Below are 20,781 nucleotides of genomic sequence, written 5' to 3'. Positions count from 1 at the left end.
GATTTGTAAACCTGACCCTATCCGAGATAGTGACTAATTTGAAAGATAGTAAAAAAAACAAATCTTCATGCCAAAAACCTATGATCAAATGCATAAATTAAAGAAGTAAAATACTTTTTCATGTCACAGACCTGATGTGCTTAATGAAAACAATTATATCAATATACTGAGAAAAATATTTTCATGTTATTCAAGAAATATTTAAGAAAGTCACACTACACCTATAAAAGTCGAGTCGGGTTTCAAATTTCGAGTTTATTTTCTTTATACCCGATTCCCCTCGAGATTGTGTCTGGCTTTTCAACTGGAAAGCCAAACCAACTCAGGACCCATGATTTCTAATCCCGGCCTAAGTTATTTTCGGGTGGGGTCAATGTCCAAGTTTCAAACATGGTAGTATCATTTTTTAATAACATAAACAAGGTGAGTTCGTGCCATTATTAAAACATACTCGTGGAGATATCATTCCCCTTATATAAAATCAACTAGATAGACTTCATTTGGACCTTATGGCGCTTCAACACAGATTTTCCTCCACGCTCTTCAGCGGGCAACGCCATAACCTTCTTCCCTTGCAAAACCCTCTCAAAACAAAACAATTTTCTTCTCTCTCATTCTCTATCTCTCAAACCCCATACAAAGTTCTTCACTTGCGTGCAATCTCTTCTTCCACACCCACCCTCGAATCTCAAAAGCAAGAACAAGAAAAATCCGTTCTAAGTAAAACGAGACTTATTGCTCAAAACGTACCTTGGACTTCCACTACTGAAGAAATCCGAACCCTATTCGAGAAATACGGCACTGTACTAGATGTGGAGGTTAGAGCTGAACAATGAATACCCTTTTTGTTCTCTTTGTAATTTTGTATATTGGGTTTGTTTTAGTTTTATTCATTTTAGTTTCCTGAGTTGGGTTTTTTATTTCAATTATATTGGTTGTTGGTTTGTGAAGCTGTCTATGTACAATAAGACTAAAAATCGAGGATTGGCGTTTATCACAATGGGGTCGGAGGAGGAGGCGCTCGCAGCATTGAGTAATCTTGATTCATATGTATGTGTATTTTATTGGTGTTGAAGTATAAATGATTAAATAACACTAACTCTAACAGCTTAAGATTTTGGAGTAATTGGTTCTTTATCAGAGCCATTGCCTCATGAAAGACCTGGGTTCAAAACCCAACGACTCTTTGATATTAAAAATTCACGTGAATGGCTAAACCAAAAAAGGGGCCACATGTGCCAGGTGTATGGACAACCCCAAAAAAAAAAGGGGCCAATCGTGAGGGGGACTGTTGAAGTATAAAGGATTAAATAACACCAACTCTAACAGCTTAAGCTTTTGGAGTATTTGGTTGTTTTTGCATGGTAAAGGATTAAATAACACCAACTCTAACAGCTTAAGCTTTTGGAGTAATTGGTTGTTTTTGCATGGTATCGGAGCCATTGCCTCACAGCAGGTCTGGGTTTAGAACCCAACAACTCCTTGATATTAAAAATCCATGTGTATGGCAAACCCCAAAGAGGGGCCACATGTGCCACGTGTATGGCCAAACCCCAAAAAAGAGGGGCCACACCTAAGGGGAGTGTTGAAGTATGAATGATTAAATAACACTAACGATAACAGCTTAATCTTTTGGAGTAATTGGTTGTTTCACACTTGGAAATTTATGGTAGGATTTTGTTGTTATGTTTTTCCTTAATTTGGAGAAGTTGGGTTTTTGGTGTAGGAATTAGAGGGTCGAGTCATAAAGGTTGAATTTGCGAGGGCGTTGAAGAAGAAACCTTCTTCTGGTTTGAAGGGTCCTGTGACTAAATATAATGTGTTTGTGGGGAATTTGACATGGCGAGTCAGGTCTAGCAATCTCAAAGAATTTTTTGGTGATGCAAATGGTGTTGTGTCGGCTGAAGTTGTCTTTCAGACCAATCCCAGAAGACCAACAGGGTATGGGTTTGTATCTTTTAGTTCAAAGGAAGAGGCAGAGGCAGCGATCGCCGCTTTTAATGGGAAGGTAATTTGGTTCTAATTCTCAAAATCATTGTATTTGAAAAGATGGATCCGTTTGGAATTCCTGTTTTGGCCCTATTCGTTTAAGATTATGACAAACGATTATGAGTGCTAAACCAATTATTTGACTCAAATTTAAATCTAATTTTGAGTCCAATAATCAGTTTGGCACTTGCAATCGGTTGTCATAATCTTAAACGAATAGGGCCTTAGTGTGTTGCTAGGATTCTTGAAGACTTGATTATTTGTGGTAGTAAAAATTGTCAAATTGGGGGAAATGATATTGGCATTTAATTTGTTATGGTAATCATATTTTAGCTCATGATGTTGTTTCTGGTGCAGGAATTCATGGGAAGACCAATTCGTTTGGGATTTAGTAAAAAGCAGGCTGGTGATTCTCAGGAAGAACCAAAAGATGGTGACCCATTAAAAGGGGCACCAACCAAGGGGAATGGTGATGGAGGCTTATCAAGCCAGGGTGAAAATAAATATGAAGAGGTGCCTAAGGATACGGAGTGACGCTTTCTCATCTTTCAAATACATTGATCTCAAGGTAGAGGCAATTTTTTCCTTATCTCCACAGCTACCCATTTGAATCGCATGTTGTTGACTGGCTTCTTTTACTCTGTTTATCAAAATTATGTGCTTTCCATTTTTTTGTGTATGCTATTTTGATACACATTGCATTAGGCTTTTTCGTTCTATTTCTATCAATAGATGCTTCTCACAAGACTTTTAATATGCCTTACACAGTTACATACAAACATAAACTGTAGTATACTGAAAATGTAGCACATGCTCATCTACATTATATTAATTACCATATGTTTCATATATATATATATATATATATATATATATATATATATATATATAAAGGATATAAAGGGTGGCCTAGTGCACGAGGCTCCCGCCATTGCGGGCTCTAGGGAGGGCTAGATGTACGCAGCCTTACCCCTGCTTTGCAGAGAAGCTGTTCCCGTGACTCAAACCCGTGACCACCAGGTCACAATGGAGCAACCTTACCATTTCTTATATATATCTTATATGTATTACTAATTCTGGAGAAACAAACAATGGAAATAAAATTTCTTTCTTCTTTTACTTTTTTTTTTGAATGGCAGCATATCTCTTTGATCAACTCGAAATTACAAAAAGGAGCCCAATCGAGGTCATTAGATCAAGAACAGACATTACTGTCTAGTACTAATACAAAACAAGAGACAAGAGGGGGAAAAACCAATAACTATTGCTATGATCTCCCTACTGGAGCATATGATCTTTTATGATCAGATTAGGGCAGGAAACTCCGTGTTTTCTAGTCTATCAGCCTCCATGTTAGCCTTTCTCTTCACATGACAGAAATGAACTTGGTAACCCACTAATCTTTTGACAACTTCTCCAAAAACATCCACTAGCTTCCATAGGTATCCCTGCCCCTCTCTACGCTATCTCTAATTACAATTAAAGACTCACCTTCAAGAGTTATCACTTTGAAAGAACTCGTAAGCCTAACTCCCTGCCTAGACATCAAAGGTTCTGCCTCTTGGAATCCCTTTCTCTAGGCAAACCAGCAAAAGTGAGCCCTACCTCACCATTCCCTTCTCGTGATTCCTCCTATTCTTGCTCTTCCCAGATAGCCCTTAGTTGCTCGATTAATTTCCCAACCAAGGAGGTTTACAGCTAGGCACTATTTTATTAGGTCCACACTTTTTCAAGTAAAAATTCCACTTACTCCTAATCATTGAAGCTTGAACTCCCTTAAAAAACTTCGTAATTACAGCCTCTCTACAAATTACCTTCTTTAGTTTGACAATACTTGTAATCTTTCTTCTAAAGAGCCACTGTTTCCTTTCCAATCAAATTGTCCAAAATCTGGCTGGTAAAGAGAATTTCCATAACCTTCTTCCTCTCATCAACCAGATACAATTTATTTACCAAGTAAATGTGCTGATCTTTTAGCCTGGCTTGAGTGTTGATACTTTTAAGAATCATCGTCCAGCAAAAAGCCTGAACTCTTGGTGTAACAAGAGGTCTCCAAATTTTATACCAAGGAAAAGAAGAAGCTGTAGGGTCACCTAAAAATTGAAATGACGATTTAACTGAGAAAACGTCATTCGCTTCTGGGCTCCAGATCCTACGATCAGGTTAGAGCTCCTTCAATCTGCACAAAAGGTTACTATAGCAATTAAATTCATGGTCTCTAAGGTTCCTATACAGTTCTACCCCCATACCTCCCTTCCCCCAACCCTGTGAAAACACTAGGATACCCTCACATTTTTATTCCTAGCAAACCTAAATAGGGTTTGGAATTTGTGGGACAACTGAATATAGCCACCTATCTATCCAAAGACCTACGCTCTTCCTATCCCCCACCCTAAATCTTATCCCGTCGGTGAATACATCTGCAAGAGGAATATGGACTTGCAAAAACTCAAAAAATTCTCTTAACTCCTCTTCTCTGCCTTTAAAAGAAGGGATTTGCTAGGGACCATCGCAGTAAGGCATTTCGTGGGCGGCTGTTGCTTGTGAGAGCATCCACCTCAGATGAGTTGAATGAATAAGACAAGATCTGTTGAATAGCATTTGGTCAATGAAGATCATTTTTACATTTAAAACTTATCTAACTTCTCGTTACATAGTAGAGATACATGGTTAAGGTCCATGCCATGTATAAATATTCACTAGTTACATATTTTAAGTTTGGCCTGCACGTGGCACATGTGGCCCCGCTTTTGGGTTTGGCTATTGGATGTGGATTTTTGTTGTCGAGGAGGTTTGAACTTAGGACCTTTTGCTCTGATACCATGTGAAACAACCAGTTACTCCAAAATCTTAAGCTGTTGGAGAAAGTGTAATTAGATCTTTTATACTTTAACAACTTCTATAGAAATTGCCAATCATAGTCCCTCCGGGTGGATAATCCATTTACGGTATACAAAAAAGCAACTCCATATGCATGATATCTCTTTCTTTGAGTGAAATCTTAACTCCAACTACGGTTTCATACCTTGTTTTCAGTTTTGCCATCACATAAGAATAGCATTTGGCCGATGAACATCACTTGTACATTTCAAAATTATCTGACTTCACATGCTTTACCCAAACTAATCTAGAATCGAAATTGCCAATCATGATGGTCTCTCCGGGCAGATATTCCGTCTACGTTATACAAAAAAGAAACTCCAGATGCGTGATATCTTTTTCTTTGAGTGAGATCTTCACTCCAACTACGGTTTCATTAGGTATCTTACAACTAATCCCTCTTTTTCCCAGTTTCATTTCAACCAACTACAAACTCTAGCTACATTAGGCATGAGACACTTTTTTGTTATTGGGAAACCGAGTGATCTCTTTCTGATCCGTGTAACAACTCTGTGAGATTTGTCTTCCATTTGGAAGATGTTGGAGCCAATCAATCAACCAATTGATATTGGAAGACCAAAAGTATTCTTCGAAGATTTCATTTATAGTCATATGGTATTCATACTTGGAACAAAACAAATAATCACCATTTTGAATGTCGTGTATGCGAGCAAATGCAACTATGTATTAAGCCCACATACACATGGACAGCTAGATGCTTCACAACCATTTCATGGAGACTTGCAAAACATTTTGCGAGATTTAATGGATGCTGTAATTCGTTTGAAGCGTGTACTAAAAATTCAGGTAAATTGCCTTGATAACTGTTGTATTAGTACCTCAAAAGTATGAGGAACTCATGTTTTATGAAAAATATTAAGAGAACACTTCATTTTCGTATAGTATCAGAAAATGCCAATAGCTTTTTTTTTAATGATAGAAAATGCCAATGGATTCCAATAATTTAAAGATATTTAGACAATGAGCAGAAGGGATAGTGGAATAAAAAAGAGATTACAAAAGTGTGTTTGACCTTGCTGGGGATGAACACTTAGCTAATGGTGGATTTTCTCTCCAATGTTGTAGAGAACATCAAATGCAAGTTGGTGGAAACATTTTAGGGAGTTTATGATAGAGACCATATAAGCAAATTGCTAAATGCAATGCTCAAAAGTCTAGAGTTTTTAATAAGGAGGCTCAGAGAATTTAGGATTTCGCCTCATTGCCTGGGCGGCCGCCTAATAAGGCCCAGGCGGTGAGACCGCTTTTTTAAACGCCCAGGGCCTGGGCGGTGCATTTTTTCTAAGCCCCTAGTGCTGCGCCTAGGCGGCCTGGGCGGCCGCCTTTTAGAACAGAGGTTTCTCATGGTTTTACGAAGCTTCTCAAAGCAAAAAGTGAGTATGGGCAAAGTAATGTTTGGATATGAACATTGTGGAGACTCTTCGTGAGGAAGTGATCCTTCCCTATAACCTATTTATGCCTCCTCTATGCACTAAGTTTCCTTGCCTTGTGGAAATTCATACTTCTGTTGTTTTGTGGTCACATGGCTGTAATTAAATTTGCTTTATCCAATGTGTTGATCCTCCATGCGCCCTTATTTTAGTGCCCTGACTGTGTGGTGGATCATTTGGATGGTCTTTAACATACTTCATTTGGAATGAAAGAAATGTTCATAAAATAAATTTTCATCTATTCTTAGATGAAAAGATGTATGTAACATGAGGAATTTGTGAATTGGAGAGTTGGAGTGCAGATTTTGAAGGAGACGAAGTGAGCACTTTCGGTTAATTCTAGGTTTGAAAAGAAAGAGTGGGAGCCATAAATGTCAACCATATTGATGGTATGATGTCCAAGAATGGGTATGAGGGCTAGAAGAGTGTCTAGGAATACTCAGTCAAGGTTTTGAATGACAATTATCCATTGTAGAGGAGAAAATGGGATTTCATATAGAGTTTTCAATTCAGGTCATAGTAAGTTATGGAAGGATCCTTGGTGCAGTGAAGTCTCCACCTTTCTATGAGTTTTAGAGGTTTGTATGGGTTACCGCTAGCACAAGGAGAATGTTTTTTCTTTTCTTTTTTTTTAAGAGCAAAAAAACATCCAGTAAAAATCAGTGTTAGTTTACCCTTCAAAAAAAGAAGAAGAAGTCAGTGTTGGTTTAACTGTGAAGTTTCTTTTGAAGACACTGACTAAAAGTCAGTGTTAACTGTGAAGGTCTTCACTTAGATTCATTTGGATATTTGGGGCTGTCAACAGACATGCATGACGACATGCATAATCAATTGATGCTAGTGTTTTTACCTCGCCCAACATAATTTAACATGATTGAAGTGATTAATACATGAACCCACACAACGGGCGATAGAGCTTGTCCATTTCATGCTTGTTTCTCATTACATAGTACAGATCATGGTTTTAAATTCGACCGAAATTTTGGATTTCGGGCAGCTCTGAAACCGAAATCTGCCCGAAATCCGAAATCGCTAATACCCGAAACTTTACATATTTTCGGCCGAAATTTCGTCCTAAATTTTAGCAAATTCAAAAATTTTAGTAAATTCAGCCCAAAAATCTTGATTTTTTAATTTATTAATATTTTCCCGAAATTTTGGCCGAAATTACTGAAAATTTAGCCTAAATTTCGATAATTTCGGCCGAAATTTTGTATTAAATAAAATATTGCTTTTTATGGTTTCGTCGGATTTCGGCAAAAATTTCGGTTTCAGTGAGGGCCGAAACACATACCGAAACCAAAATTTTATTTTTTTTATGGTTTCGTCGAATTTCATCTGAAATTTTGTTTCGGTGAGGGCCGAAACACATACCGAAACCGAAATTTAAAACCATGGTAGAGATACATGGTTAAGGTCCATGTCTCTCAAGCTTTGCAAATGAGTCTTGACAGGTATGGGAACTGGTCATTGCCAATTTGATGCTAAGGTTTCATTAATTAATCTAACCAAATTTGTTAATTTTTTCCTAGATTAGTGATTTAGTTTTAGCAGCAGTATTAATGAACAGTTGTCTATAAACAATGTCAATTATTGCAAAGATATAATATACTGTGTATACTGTGCTAATCACTTAACTTTCAAATATAACAAAACTATGTAGTAAGAATTATAACCTCCATACAAAATCAAAATTATGTACACTCCATCTGCATTTCAGCTTTATGCTACAGCCTTTTATAACTTCGGGTTGTTCTCAAACAATATAAGTTAAATATAAGTGCTTCGAGGTGTACTACACACCTCTGATAATCTCCCCATAACTGAAAGAGATGCAGATTTCATTGTGCAGCCTTTATTAGTATGGAACGTTATCATTATTTTCTAATAGGGAATTGTATGGAACGTGTATATTCTTGCTGCATGGTCAACTTTTTGTACGACTCCACAATATCCACAAAATCGTTAACGTTATTTTCTGCTAATTTTAATAGAATATTAGATATTGTGAGGGCTGAGGTGTGATTTTACTTTATGTTTCTACCTTTCTATTTGGAGTCTTGGTTAAGATCTTCCCTTAAATCTTTGGAAGACATTCCAAAATGCCTGTAGGATTTATTTTACACAATTGCAGCATATATTAACCTGCTCAAAAAGAAAATAATTCATTTGTGGATACATTTGGATCTTTGGCCTTGTATTACAAATTCCATATGAAATGTGATAGAAGTTGCATGCGTTCACGCCACGGCCATGAGTGTTGCTGTAGTTCTTTTATATATCTTCTTCTTTGCATGTTACAATTATAACTCTTGCTGACATTTCAACAATTGCCATTGAATTAACATATATTGACTCAAACCCCACTTGTACTCCATCTCTGGAATGGAAGAATATTGCAAATGTAAGGAGCTTGAACCTTACATGGTTGGGTTAAGTTAATTTACCAGACAACTCAAAACCTACCTTCAGATTTGAATATGTAGCTGAAAACCTACCTTCTTAGAGTTTCACATCTGTGAATTATATGTTCTTTTTTTTTGTTGAAAGATTACAAAATTTATTAACATGGCAATAACCACATTACTACGAGGGGGACGAGGGGTAATATGCGTTCTTTTCTTGTGGGCTTCTTTCCTGAAAATACTTTATTGTGACACGTAAACATGCCGTATATGGTTCCAAGTAAGAGAACAGCAAAGACAATTTAGCTAGGAGAATATAGGGGGCTAACTACAACTTAGAAATTGCCCACCATTCTTTACATTCTTTCGATATTTTTTGTGTTGGTATAGTAAAAATGTTGTGCATCAGATCTTTGTTGGTTTTATATGTTTACTGTCTTTATTCAGGTACCAAGTTCTCACTGTTGAGGGATGGCTACATGTCTCTGGCCACCAATATTCACTTTGATAAATTGGCTATTGCAACAGTAGTCTATAATTTCACATATTCAGCACTCAACGGTTGTGATCATCTCCCGTTGCTACTATCTTGCAAGTAAGATCAGTCTTAACTTCTTTTGGGCACTGGATGTTGTATATTTTCGAAATATATTTCAACATTTACAAAATAGTATTGATTAATTTTTGACACTCGGTGTTACGGTCTTGAGTGGGGCCCGCATAGTGGTACAAGTTTAAAGGGCCTCGCCTAACGCATTCCATCAGCTCCGGAGCTTTTGGCATATTGGTAAGGTACCTAACACGCGGCGAGTAGTTCACAATTGTTCCATCCATGTCTTCAATTCTATCCCATTCATACTATGGATGTCGGCCTTGTTCGTTTTGAATTTTGAGAATCGATTTTGATTCTAAAACTGATTATTGAGAATCGGAAGCAACTCTGAGTCGCTCCAAAGAACCTCATTTTTTTAGTGAAAATAAAAGTGAAAATCAGAAAATTGCCTTAGCAGGTCGGGTAGCAGAATGGGATTTTTGGGTTCTTTTTGCTTTTCTCATTCTCCAAACCTAAAGGGGAACATTTCCATTAAATAATGGTTGCCTAATTGCGCCCTCACCTATGAATCGTCCCATCACTTAAACCAGTTTTGATCTTCACACAAGAACACATGGTTGGTAAGGGGTGGTTTGATCCACCAATTCAGGTGGTCTCACAAACCAGTAATCAGAACATTCAGTAGCTAGATAAGTGCTTTTGGTCATGATGAATTCAAAAGAGGATAAGGTAGGTATCGTTTGCAGGGCCCCATAGTTGTAAAAGTGAAGAAGAGTCAAACAAATCGTTGAGTGTTGCCTCACAATGGGGAAAATGTAGAACACATGAAAGGAGCAGTTGGCCCAACTCACTCACCAAACCAAACACTGCTCATTTTGGTTGTTCAATCACTTTCTTAGTCTCGCGTACGTGAGCTCCCACCCTTGACGTTTAGCATATGGCACCACGTCACCCTTCGCATATGGCACCACGTTAGGAAGATCATTACCATGTGAATTACCTAAAAAGTTGGTTGTATCATTCTCCTGTGGTGGAAGAAGCTTTCTTGCATAAAGTAGGCTAATATAATAGAAATTAAATGTTGTACTTGACTTTATGTTTCAAATGTGATTTAAAATTTCGGCCGAAACGAAACGAAATTCACTTAGATTCGTAGCGGTATCAGATTTTGCCTGAAATTTTGTGTCAAGGAGGGTCAACCCGGGTCAATCCTAAACCGATCAGTCTGACCTGATTTTCTATTTGGGCCGATGCACGTGGCAAAAATATTAAAAAAATACCAACAAAAAAGCATAAACCAAAGAAAAGGCCAACCCAATCGGTGTTGAACCCGTCCGGTTCGGTTCGAACCCAACCCAAGTTGCACACTAGCTCAGCATGTATAGAAGTGGGTCTAAACCCTTTTCAGATTTTAACCAAAGACTAGAATATCAACCCTGCATTTGCAAGCCACCAATTGATAGGTTACACTGGCCAGCGAGTGGAATTCTGCGGCTCTAAATCTCTAAAAGGGGCCCCATCAAATAAACTGTCCGGATCATTTTAATGTCATGCGGGTGAGCCCAGTGATGAGTTTTTCAGGGATGTCTTGTCAAAGTCTGATAAACTATCATTAGTTGTACACATTAATCATGAGAGCATGTTTTTGTAGAAAGTTTGAAGAGAAGTTCTTATTACTAATATGATATATGGTGCATTATGCTATTCTCCTGGTTTGATAACTGACAACCCTCTTTGATGTGAAAATGAAGTTATACATAAAAATTAGAAAAGGGGAGAAGAAGAAGAAAAAAACATTGCCAACCACTCAGGAATCGAGTGCAACTCAAGTATACCCCTTTCAATAAATGCATGTAAGAAATTTAAAAAAACATTGAAAGGCAGAGCTTGTAACCACTACAAGCTTTACTTGCTCCACTCAGCCTCTTGCCACTATAAAAAGGGCCACCCTCATCGAAACTAGCACACCTCTCTCTCTCTCTCTCTCTCTCTCTCTCTCTCTCTCTCTCTCTCTCTCTCTCTCTCTCTCAAATGGCTATAACCATGGCTAGAGCCATGGGTGCTATAATAGTCTTGTGTTGTGTTGGGTCTGGCTCGGCCACGGTTTACACAGTAGGGGAAGCAAATGGTTGGTCGACGAACGTTGATTATAGCACATGGACCAGTGGAAAAACATTTTCTGTTGGTGACAGCCTTGGTAAGCCCTCTAACGACGAGAAATTTGATATATTTTTTTCTGAAATGGTGAAATTTTATTAAAAGGATGAAGAAAGCTCACGACCGAGAAGGTCATGGAAGCAGAGAGTACTTTTGTTTCACCTCCATCGCGACTAAGTGTGTTGCCTAAAAATACCCCTTTCACTTTTTTTGTGAAGGGCTAAGATTAAAAAACATGTAAACATGTTCTTAGCGAGACTAATCTCAGCCATTCACAAAAAATTGAAAGGGCTGATTTTGGGCTGTGCAAATGGAGGTGAAGTAACCTCTCTGATCACATTAATGTCCTAGCTTATCCATAAAAAATAGGGAAAGGTGTACGTACTCGCTCGAGTAGATAAGCTTATCTACTAGGTCGGGTTAAAAACAGTGGGGGCCCACATTTTTGGGGTGATTCAAACCATTCATTTGAAAGGCCCTTACCTAGATAGGGTGTCCACAAAAAATCAGCCCCCATAGGATCATCCTAACCCATCCAACAGTGGAGGGACAAATGGGCAGATTTGCATCATTGTAATGTTAGTTATCTTGTGTTAGTGATATAATCAGGATTATATCTTATTCTTATTGTTGAAAACTCTAAGTAATTCCATTTGACTGCTCTCGGGCATGATTCTAAAGAAACAAAACAAAAAACTTCAGTGCTTTTCCAATGCAAGTGTTTTAGTTTCTCCCTACCTTTTCTAATAAACATATGATAGCCACCCTCAGTTTTTCTGGTAAGATTTTGAAAGGTATTTAAGAATTGTGAGGCCATTTCACATCTAAGGCTCCACTTCATTTGATGTAAAATGGGTATAAAACAAATTTTACGCCCACAACGGAAAAAGTGAATGGATGGGCATATAAGGACTTGGGCACCCTCCCCTTAACGGCTAGCTTTTAAGGTGAGTTCTTCCCGGGCCCTAACAATCAAAAAGGTGTAAAACAAAAAAAAGGAGTGCAATTATTAAACAAGGGAGTGTGGATAATTTTGAGGCTTTGTACCTTAACCTTTGAGAACATATGTTTAATCGGTAATATGAATGAGAATGTTTGGTCAATTGAAATGTACAAAAATTAGAGTGCATATTATTTTATTTAAGAGTTAATATCTTCTTCTTCTTCTTCTTTGGGGATTAAGGTAACATATCCATGAAATGGGGATTAATATCTGAAATATATGACCCGTAAATTTTTATTAACTTACAATTTTTACCATGACAGACTTTAATTATGGAGCTGGTGCACATAGTGTGGATGAGGTGAGCGCGAGCGACTACAAGAGCTGTGCGACGGGGAATTCGATTACCTCCGATAGTAGCGGAACGACAAGTATCACTCTCAAGACTGCTGGAACTCATTACTTTATATGCGGGGTGATCGGACATTGTAGCCTAGGGATGAAAATGGCGGTCCCGGTTGGAGCCGCAACAACTACATCACCTAGCACACCCACCACGACTACCCCACCTTCGTCCACCACCACAAGCCCCCCCACTCCCACTACCACTACTACCACTACCACTAGTAGTCACTCTGCATCCAACGCAATCTCTCCTTCTATGGGCATCTTGCTCTTTGGAGTGGCATTATTAAAATTGGGTCTCTTTTAGAAATGAATGAATTGAAGTTGGGTTTCTACTATAGCCAGGACAGAGGCAGTGCTCTCTCTCTCTCTCTCTCTCTCTCTCTCGGTAGTTAGTTGGTGAGTTTATGATGTTGGATGAATATTTTGTAATTTATTCTCTTTTTATTCCAACATGTAATGCCTGAGGAGACTGATTAGTCCTCACTTCTATTGAGTGTTTTTTTTTTTTTTTTGAAACATTTAAAGATGGTATGATCATGACTACTACTTAATCTATACAATTATCCATTGTAATCACTCTTAGGCCCTGTTTGTATAGGACCTGTTCGTTTAAGATTATGACAACCAATTGAGAGTGCCAAACCGATTATTGGACTTAAATCCTAATGCCCTGTTCTTTTAGGCCCTGATCGTTTTAGATTATGACTACAGATTGTCAGGCCAAAATCGGTTATTAGACTCAAAATTAAACAGAAATTTGAGTCCAATAATTGGTTTTGGACTCACAATCGGTTGGCAGAATCTTAAACGAACGGGGCCTTAAGATTATGGCAACTGATTATGAGTGCTAAACTGATTATTGGACTCAAAATTACGTAAATTTGAGTCCACTAATCAGTTTGGACTCACAATCGGCTCTCAAAGGCTTTGTTCGTTTTGGATTTTGAGAATCGATTTTGACTCCAAAACTGATTACTGGACTCAAAATTGCATTTAATTTTGAGTCTAATAATCCGTTTATACTCTTAGTCGATTCTGAAAATCCAAAACAATTAAACAGGGCCTTTGGATTTTGAAAACCAAGCGTGATTCCAAAACTAGAGTTTTTATAATGGTGTTAGGCCTTATAACAATACGATAGCGGCTCACTTTTTGAGAAGCTGCTGTTGGATCAAATATCAAGGGTGGTACGTCCACCGTACAAGGGCCTTATTATTGTAAGGCCTCCAACCATATAATTTCTCCCAAAACTGATTATTGGACTCAAAATTAAATGCAAATTTTAGACCAATAATCAGATTTTGGACTCTCAATCTGATCTCAAAATCCGTAACAAACCGGGCCAAATCATTTTGGATTTTTAGTATTGATTTTGAATCCAAAACCAATAATTGTAATCATAACGCAATAAATTTTGAGTCTAATAATCAGTTTTGGACTCAAATTTATTCTCAAAATCCAAGACAAACAGGGCTTAACCGAAAATTTGGTGCAAGTGATTATCTGATCAGTTGTGGGCCCAACAATCTAATTTTGAATCATATCCACTCATCCAAAAATTGTCCCACCAAGATCAAAGGGCTAAGACGTCACTACACTGAGATTTTGATGCAAACGAGTATTCGAATGGTTGATAATATCAAATACAAGAATATACGGTTGGTGAAAAGCAAAGAGAGTTGTTAGAACTTAGAATTATGTTTGGTTTTCTTTATTTGAAGTCCTTTTGAACTTTGTGAGCTGTGATTGATGTTCAAAAGACCCCATTTCTTCGTGATAAAGATTAGAAAACAAGATAGAATATGACAGGGAAAGCTTTTCTTTAGATGGGGTTGTTGTTTGGAAAGCTTTTTAGAGTTGCTTTGAGCACAAGCATTTAGGTATGAAAGCAATGCAACATGGGATGTTGCAGAAACTAGGCTACACAGAATTTCCAGAGCATAATTGTCTAAGCCTTGAGGAATTATAGGCTGTGCGTCAGATAAAACAGATGGGGGGCCCAAGTTGGTGGGTCCCACTTGGGACTGCAGACCGGATAATCATACTAATCAGAGGATCCTGACCATCGAATCATAGGCCTTGTTGGGACCCAGGTAGAACTCACCCTTTAAAGCTGGCGTGACTCTAATACCATGGTCAAATCCATGTCGAACTGACTACAAAGAAATCAGCAGTTTGGCTTTTGAACCCTAAAACGACTACTCATAATCAACAGAGGAGGTGGGGTTCAACGCAAAAGCAAATAGTCCCACATGGGATAAGTGAAATGGATGGGGATGGGTTAGAAGGAAATGGGCACCCTCTCTCTAATGGCTAGCTTTTAGGGGTTAGTTCTATCTGGTTAAATCCCTACAAATGGTATTAGAGCTCAGTGCATGGTAACCCCGGTTTGCCCCTGAGGGTAGGAATGTCCCTCGGGGGAAAGATCTCAGAAACCCCGGATGTTAGGAAAACCAGGATCATCCAATCAAAGTTGGAGTCAAGGGAAATTAACTCAGCGGGACTTGTGGCCCCCGGTTCACTGGTTGGATCAACGGATGGCATCACGTCCCCATTGCACATATGGGGCTCAAAACCCAGCTGTTAGGAAAGAGTAACAAACTGAGATATTATATGGTGTCTGCAGGCACTATTAGAGTATTCAAAGAATAAAATGACTTCGAAAAGATTTTATAAAGAAAAGTGTATTTTATTTGAAAAGTGGGTGCTTTTTTAAAGAAGTGAAAAAGTGCTTTTTGGGAAGAGCAAGTAACATAGTCCTACATTGGAAAGTAAAAAAGTTGGAGAAGGGTTAATACACTCCCTTCCACTTCTCTCTCTTCCATCGGTACACAGATGGGTTTTGCAAATGGAGGACCTACGGGACGGTCCAACTCCACGCGTGCACGCGGTGTGGGTTGTAGGGCGCTAACAGCTCTTTTTAGCACACTCTACACTTCACACGTTGGGCAGTGGGATCTAGCCTATATGGGGGACGGAGGTTTTACACAAACTAGAAGTCACTCCAAGATTGATCTAAACAATAAAATCATGGACGAGTGCAATCTACCTATCAGATTTCAAACCGAAATGGAAAGGTACCCGTGGAGGTGCTTTTCAAACAAAAAGATGTGAGAGTCATTTTAAAAAGAGTAGAAATTTGCCATTTATAGTAGATAATGAAATTCCATATAGAGAATTCGACTTTGAGAAATTCCATAGCCGATTTCACTTTCTTGATAGCCTTTTAAAGTTCATTTTTACCAATTTTTAGAGGTTAACTTCGTTCTAGTGTACTGTTATTCTATAGAAACAGTCACTAGTGCCTCACATACTTGTTTATCCAAAGGTGATTAGGGTTTGTTGTCGTTCAGTACAAAACCTCAACAAACATTTGGGTAAGAATTCACCTAAGCTTTGTTGTATCTTGGAGGCGAATTTGTGATTCCACTTGCATACTATTGGGTGGAAGGGGCGAATATCATTTTAAAGAAAACAACTACATGCCTTGAAGCATCCCATTTCCATTCCATTTTCTACTTCTCCAGCATGTACTTGCAAAAATTTCTTAAAAAGTACAGTGAGGGCCACATGGTTAGATCATCGCAACCATTCATTGGTTGGGTCCTTACTCCTTACTTAATAGGCTGTACGTGCTCCAAAATTCCTTAAAGGATGATCTTAACCCTCCGATCTGACAAAGCTTCTATAATGTTGCATCCCTCAACAGACCGGAGGGTTACGATTATTCTATAGGGATGATTTTCGGCATGGCATCTAAGTAGACCATACGGGCCCCACTGCATTTTTACAAAAAAGGCAGTGTAAGTACACAGCCTCATATGAAAAGGGTCATGATATTTTCACTACCCCTGCAGTACGCATTCGCTCCCCTCATTAACGCTGTTTGATTTTCACTCCCCTTGCAGTACGCATTCGCTCCCCTCATTAATGAGGGGAGCGAATGCGTACTGCAGGGGGAGTAAAAATATCATCGCCCTATAAAAACGCAATAATCTCTTTCCAAACATTTTCCTTTGGTGAGTGATATATTTGCCCTCTTTTCTTACCTGGGGTAGCCACCTCCAGTGTATTATGACTACTCCTTTAAACCAGAAGGGACTGTCCCAATTAAGAAAAGGGGGCAAATACAACATTTCTCTTTTTAGCATTTTTCTTATATTATTTCTACCATTGAGAAGGTATCTTAGCATTCATGCCATTTTCCTTGAAACTAGTCTTAGCATGTTGGAATCTTTTATTTTTTCTCATATTTTTCTTAGTCAAAAATTTAAAAAAACGGTTACAGATTAAAATCAAAATGGCACCCTAATCCAAATACAAGGTTTGATAATTTATGGAACACATTAGATTATCTCAATATTTGCTATGGACCATTGCTGAAGACATTTCACGGGAGGACTGTTACATATGAGAGCAGCCACATGGGCACAGATTTTGTCTTATTCATTCAATTCATTTGTGATATACAGGCAACAATCTATTGACGTTGTGGCCCAACATATGAACGGTTTCGATGGTCCTACTGTACTTTTTGAAAAATATTGGACTTTACATGCTGACACAGTATATAAAATTGTTGGGACCCGGGTAGAATTCACCCTTAAAAGCTAGCCGTCAAGGGGAGGGTACCCAAGTCCTTATAAAGCCCATCCACATCTATCGTTTATCCGATGTGGAATATTTGCTTTCACGTGGAGCCCCCAACAATCTCCCCCTCCACGTGGAAGCAACATGGACCTCCATCCCGAAGGATCTCACCATCCCAACAAAAATCTTAGCTACATGTATTACTATCTTGCTGTTTCGGGTTAGGAATGCTAAATTGAAGGGCACCCTTTCAAAAATCAACAGCAAGGGGCACCCATTGGATCCATGTCACAAAAGCGCATTTATTAATTAATCCTTTGGGAGTTATATATTCACCCTTTCCTTACTTGGGACAGCCCACTCATGAATATATGATGGCCTTAGATAAAAAGGAACGGTGTTGATTGCAACTGCAGCTCCTTCTTTAGTGGGCCAACCTCTTGACACACAAAATGTCCCAGAGTTGATTTTTTTGTGGCCTTCGACATCCGTAAATCAACTCCCTAAAAAATGTAAAAAGACTAAAAACACACACAACCCTTCAAAAAATCGAAACCCATCAAAACAAAAGGCCACTATTTCTCCTCCTGCTTTTACTTAGTAAAAAAAAAAGAACAGAAATAGCATATTTTGAATTGAACGGTCCATTTTCTCCCCTCCCTCTTAACTAACTCTCCCTCTCCCCTCTATATATTGTCCCTTCCTTCCACCCCAAAAAACCCAACACATAAACTCCATCTCCCACAAGAAAACCTTATCTCAAACCCTGTGTTTCTCTCGCCCTCTCTCAAGAAGAAAATGGCATTCTCTGTTAAAACCTTGTTTGTCGTCGTCATGATGGTGGGATTACTCACCATGCCCACTCTCGGTCAAGCTCCCGCAGACTCCCCTGACTCTTCCATGACCGAGACGACAACCGGCTCACCTCAGGCTTCAGAGGCATCTTCCGCCTCCATTGTCACTCCCCCGGAATCCTCTGCTTTTGCCTCGGCTCCTTCTTCATTTGGACCAGCCTCTTCCGCCGCATCCCCTTCGGCCAGATGAAGTTATAGACGATCTACGGATGTAACACACATGCCTATCTATCACCGGATTTCTTATTTTTTTCGAGTTTTATCTAGATTACCTTAGAGATTAATACTTATATATTAAGTAAATAAACTCAAGTTCACAAGTTCTCAACTAAATAAATTTCCCTTGTGTTTTTGTTACAAGGGTAAATAAACTCTTTTTTTGAGTTTTTTTTCCCCTGTTTTTTCTTGTATCTTGGTAGGTTAGAGGCAAGGTTCAATGTCCTCATCTTGAACCATTTTTTCATATTAATAATATTTTAAGGTTCTGCATCAGGTTCCAAGATAAATTCCTACTTCAAATTATATATATGAGAAAACGGTTCCTACACATATGTGTAGATAAGTTATCTACACACTAGCTTAAAATACAGTGGGGGCCACATTGTTTGGGTGATCCAAACCATTCATTTTTAAGGCCCTCACATAGATAGGGTGTCCACAAAAAAATCAAATCCATAGGATCATCCTAACCATTCGAACTGTGGAGGCAAAAAATGGACTAATTTGTGAAGGTTTAAAGACATCCATTTTACCTCCACAAATCGTATGGTTGGGATGATCCTATGGATCTGATTTTTTGTAGACACCCTATCTAAGTGAGGGCCTTTAAAATGGATGGCTTGGATCACCCAAACAATGTGGGGCCCCACTGCATTTTAAGCTAGTGTGTAGAGAACTCTCTACACATATGTGTAGGAACCGTTTTCTCTCTCTCTCTCTCTCTCTCTCTCTCTCTCTATATATATATATATATATATATATATATAATGTAATGAGATGAAAGAAGAAAGAGATGGCAAAACAGCTTTGTCTCTAGAGACCATTGGCTCTTTTACGTGGTTGAAGGAGCTTGACTCCTTCAAGTGTAATATTCAAGTTTTTCTCTAATGGGGTATGGGTTTTTCAAACCCCCACAATTTGATTTAATTGCTCCTTGTGTGATCTTCCTTTTGAGTTGTTTGTTCAGCATCACTAAACAACTAATCATAAAGCTGTACATAGAAAGGACAGTGATTAAATGTGGGACCTATAGAAGATCTAAACCAAAGCCTATCAAATGGACGGTTCGGATCATTCGATGTGGGACCTACTATGCTTCAATGGGCGTACACTATATTTCAATAAGGTTGCACTCTATTAAAGCATGCCCAGCCATGTCATCTGTTCGAAGTATCAGAATAATGGTTGGGACATAGACAGATAATGTGGCCCTGTTAGAGGATCTCATGTGAGATAATGACACAACCCTTAAGCTCTTTTAAGATATGTTGCAAATTCCAAGTAAAATATTATTTATTAAATTTCTTATATTATTTCAGTAGCATTTAGTTACTTATTAATTGACTCCTGCATTTAGGGGAAATGATATATTTGTGCCTTTTTCTTCCGTGGGTCACCCCTTGTAAGTGTAAAAAGAGTAGTAATGAATACTAGAGTTCGAAACTACCAGTTTCTCCAAAAGCTTAAGCTGTTGGAGAAAGGCGTTATTAATCTTTTATACTTTAACACTCCCCCTCATGTGTGCCCCTCTTTTTTTAGGGTTGGCCTACACCTGGCACATGTGGCCCCTCTTTTGGGTTTGGCCCTTCCATGTGGATTTTGCTATCAAGGAGGTTTGAAATCAGGGCCTTTGGCCTTATACCATGTTAAACTACCAGTTACTCCAAAAGCTTAAGCTGTTGGAGAAAGGCGTTATTAATCTTTTACACTTTAACAAAGAGGGGGTGGCTAGGGGAAGAAAAGGGACCGAATATATCAAATGTAGGAGTGAATTAATGTTGGTTCAGCTTGAAACCCATGTCTAATTAAATTTTAAACCCAAATCCAACTCAAACACAAGCTGGGCTGGAGAGACTATACCTAAACCAAACTCACATAAAAAAAAATATAGAATCTTACTTGGATTTCTTGAGAATGATTTCTTGGTAATGACACTAGTGTTAGGGAGTACTCCCTAACACTCCCTCGTAATGGATATTCGAAAATTCGATTACCGTCTGCATCCGAATCCGTTTCAAGCGGATATTATCCAAATCCGTTTCAAGAGGATATTATTCGAATCCGTTTATGAGAAATCCGGCTCTTAGCGGATGCGAATCTGGTAAATGGTATATCCGATCCGCTTAACATCCGAATCCGAGAAGTAAATCCTTTTTATTTATTATTAATAATATCATTAATATTTAATTTTAGTAATGACACACTATCTTTAGTTTCTAAAACAAAAGTGAATTTTCTTTTTAGAAAAAAAAACAAAAACAAAAAGTGTTTTGCGTAGGAAATGAAGTAATCTCTCATTTTAAGGGCATTTTTGGAGTTTGACATGGCTTCT

The 20,781-nt window shown here is 38.3% G+C and overlaps 2 protein-coding genes across 2 annotated transcripts; both read left to right on the top strand.

Moving 5' to 3' along the window:
• Nucleotides 1–509: 509 nt before the first annotated feature.
• On the top strand, nucleotides 510–9,415 carry LOC143857920 (RNA-binding (RRM/RBD/RNP motifs) family protein). The gene is made up of 5 exons (XM_077368472.1): nucleotides 510–818; nucleotides 952–1,050; nucleotides 1,727–2,008; nucleotides 2,347–2,557; nucleotides 9,173–9,415. The coding sequence occupies exons 1-4, from the start codon at nucleotides 510–512 to the stop codon at nucleotides 2,521–2,523; spliced, it is 867 nt and encodes a 288-aa protein (XP_077224587.1). The 3' UTR covers nucleotides 2,524–2,557; nucleotides 9,173–9,415.
• A 1,654-nt stretch (nucleotides 9,416–11,069) lies between these two features.
• Nucleotides 11,070–13,298, top strand: LOC143857919 (mavicyanin-like). Its single transcript, XM_077368471.1, has 2 exons — nucleotides 11,070–11,475; nucleotides 12,702–13,298. Exons 1-2 carry the CDS (start codon nucleotides 11,310–11,312, stop codon nucleotides 13,088–13,090), a joined length of 555 nt encoding a protein of 184 aa, XP_077224586.1. The 5' UTR covers nucleotides 11,070–11,309; the 3' UTR covers nucleotides 13,091–13,298.
• The last annotated feature ends 7,483 nt before the right edge of the window (nucleotides 13,299–20,781 follow it).

Source organism: Tasmannia lanceolata, unplaced genomic scaffold (genome assembly GCF_043159265.1).
Source record: "Tasmannia lanceolata isolate RefF3 unplaced genomic scaffold, GAP_Taslan_0.1 ptg000025l, whole genome shotgun sequence".
NCBI classification, from domain to species: Eukaryota; Viridiplantae; Streptophyta; class Magnoliopsida; order Canellales; family Winteraceae; genus Tasmannia; species Tasmannia lanceolata.
Note: the sequence above shows the minus strand (reverse complement) of the source record. Positions and strands in the feature narration are given on the sequence as shown.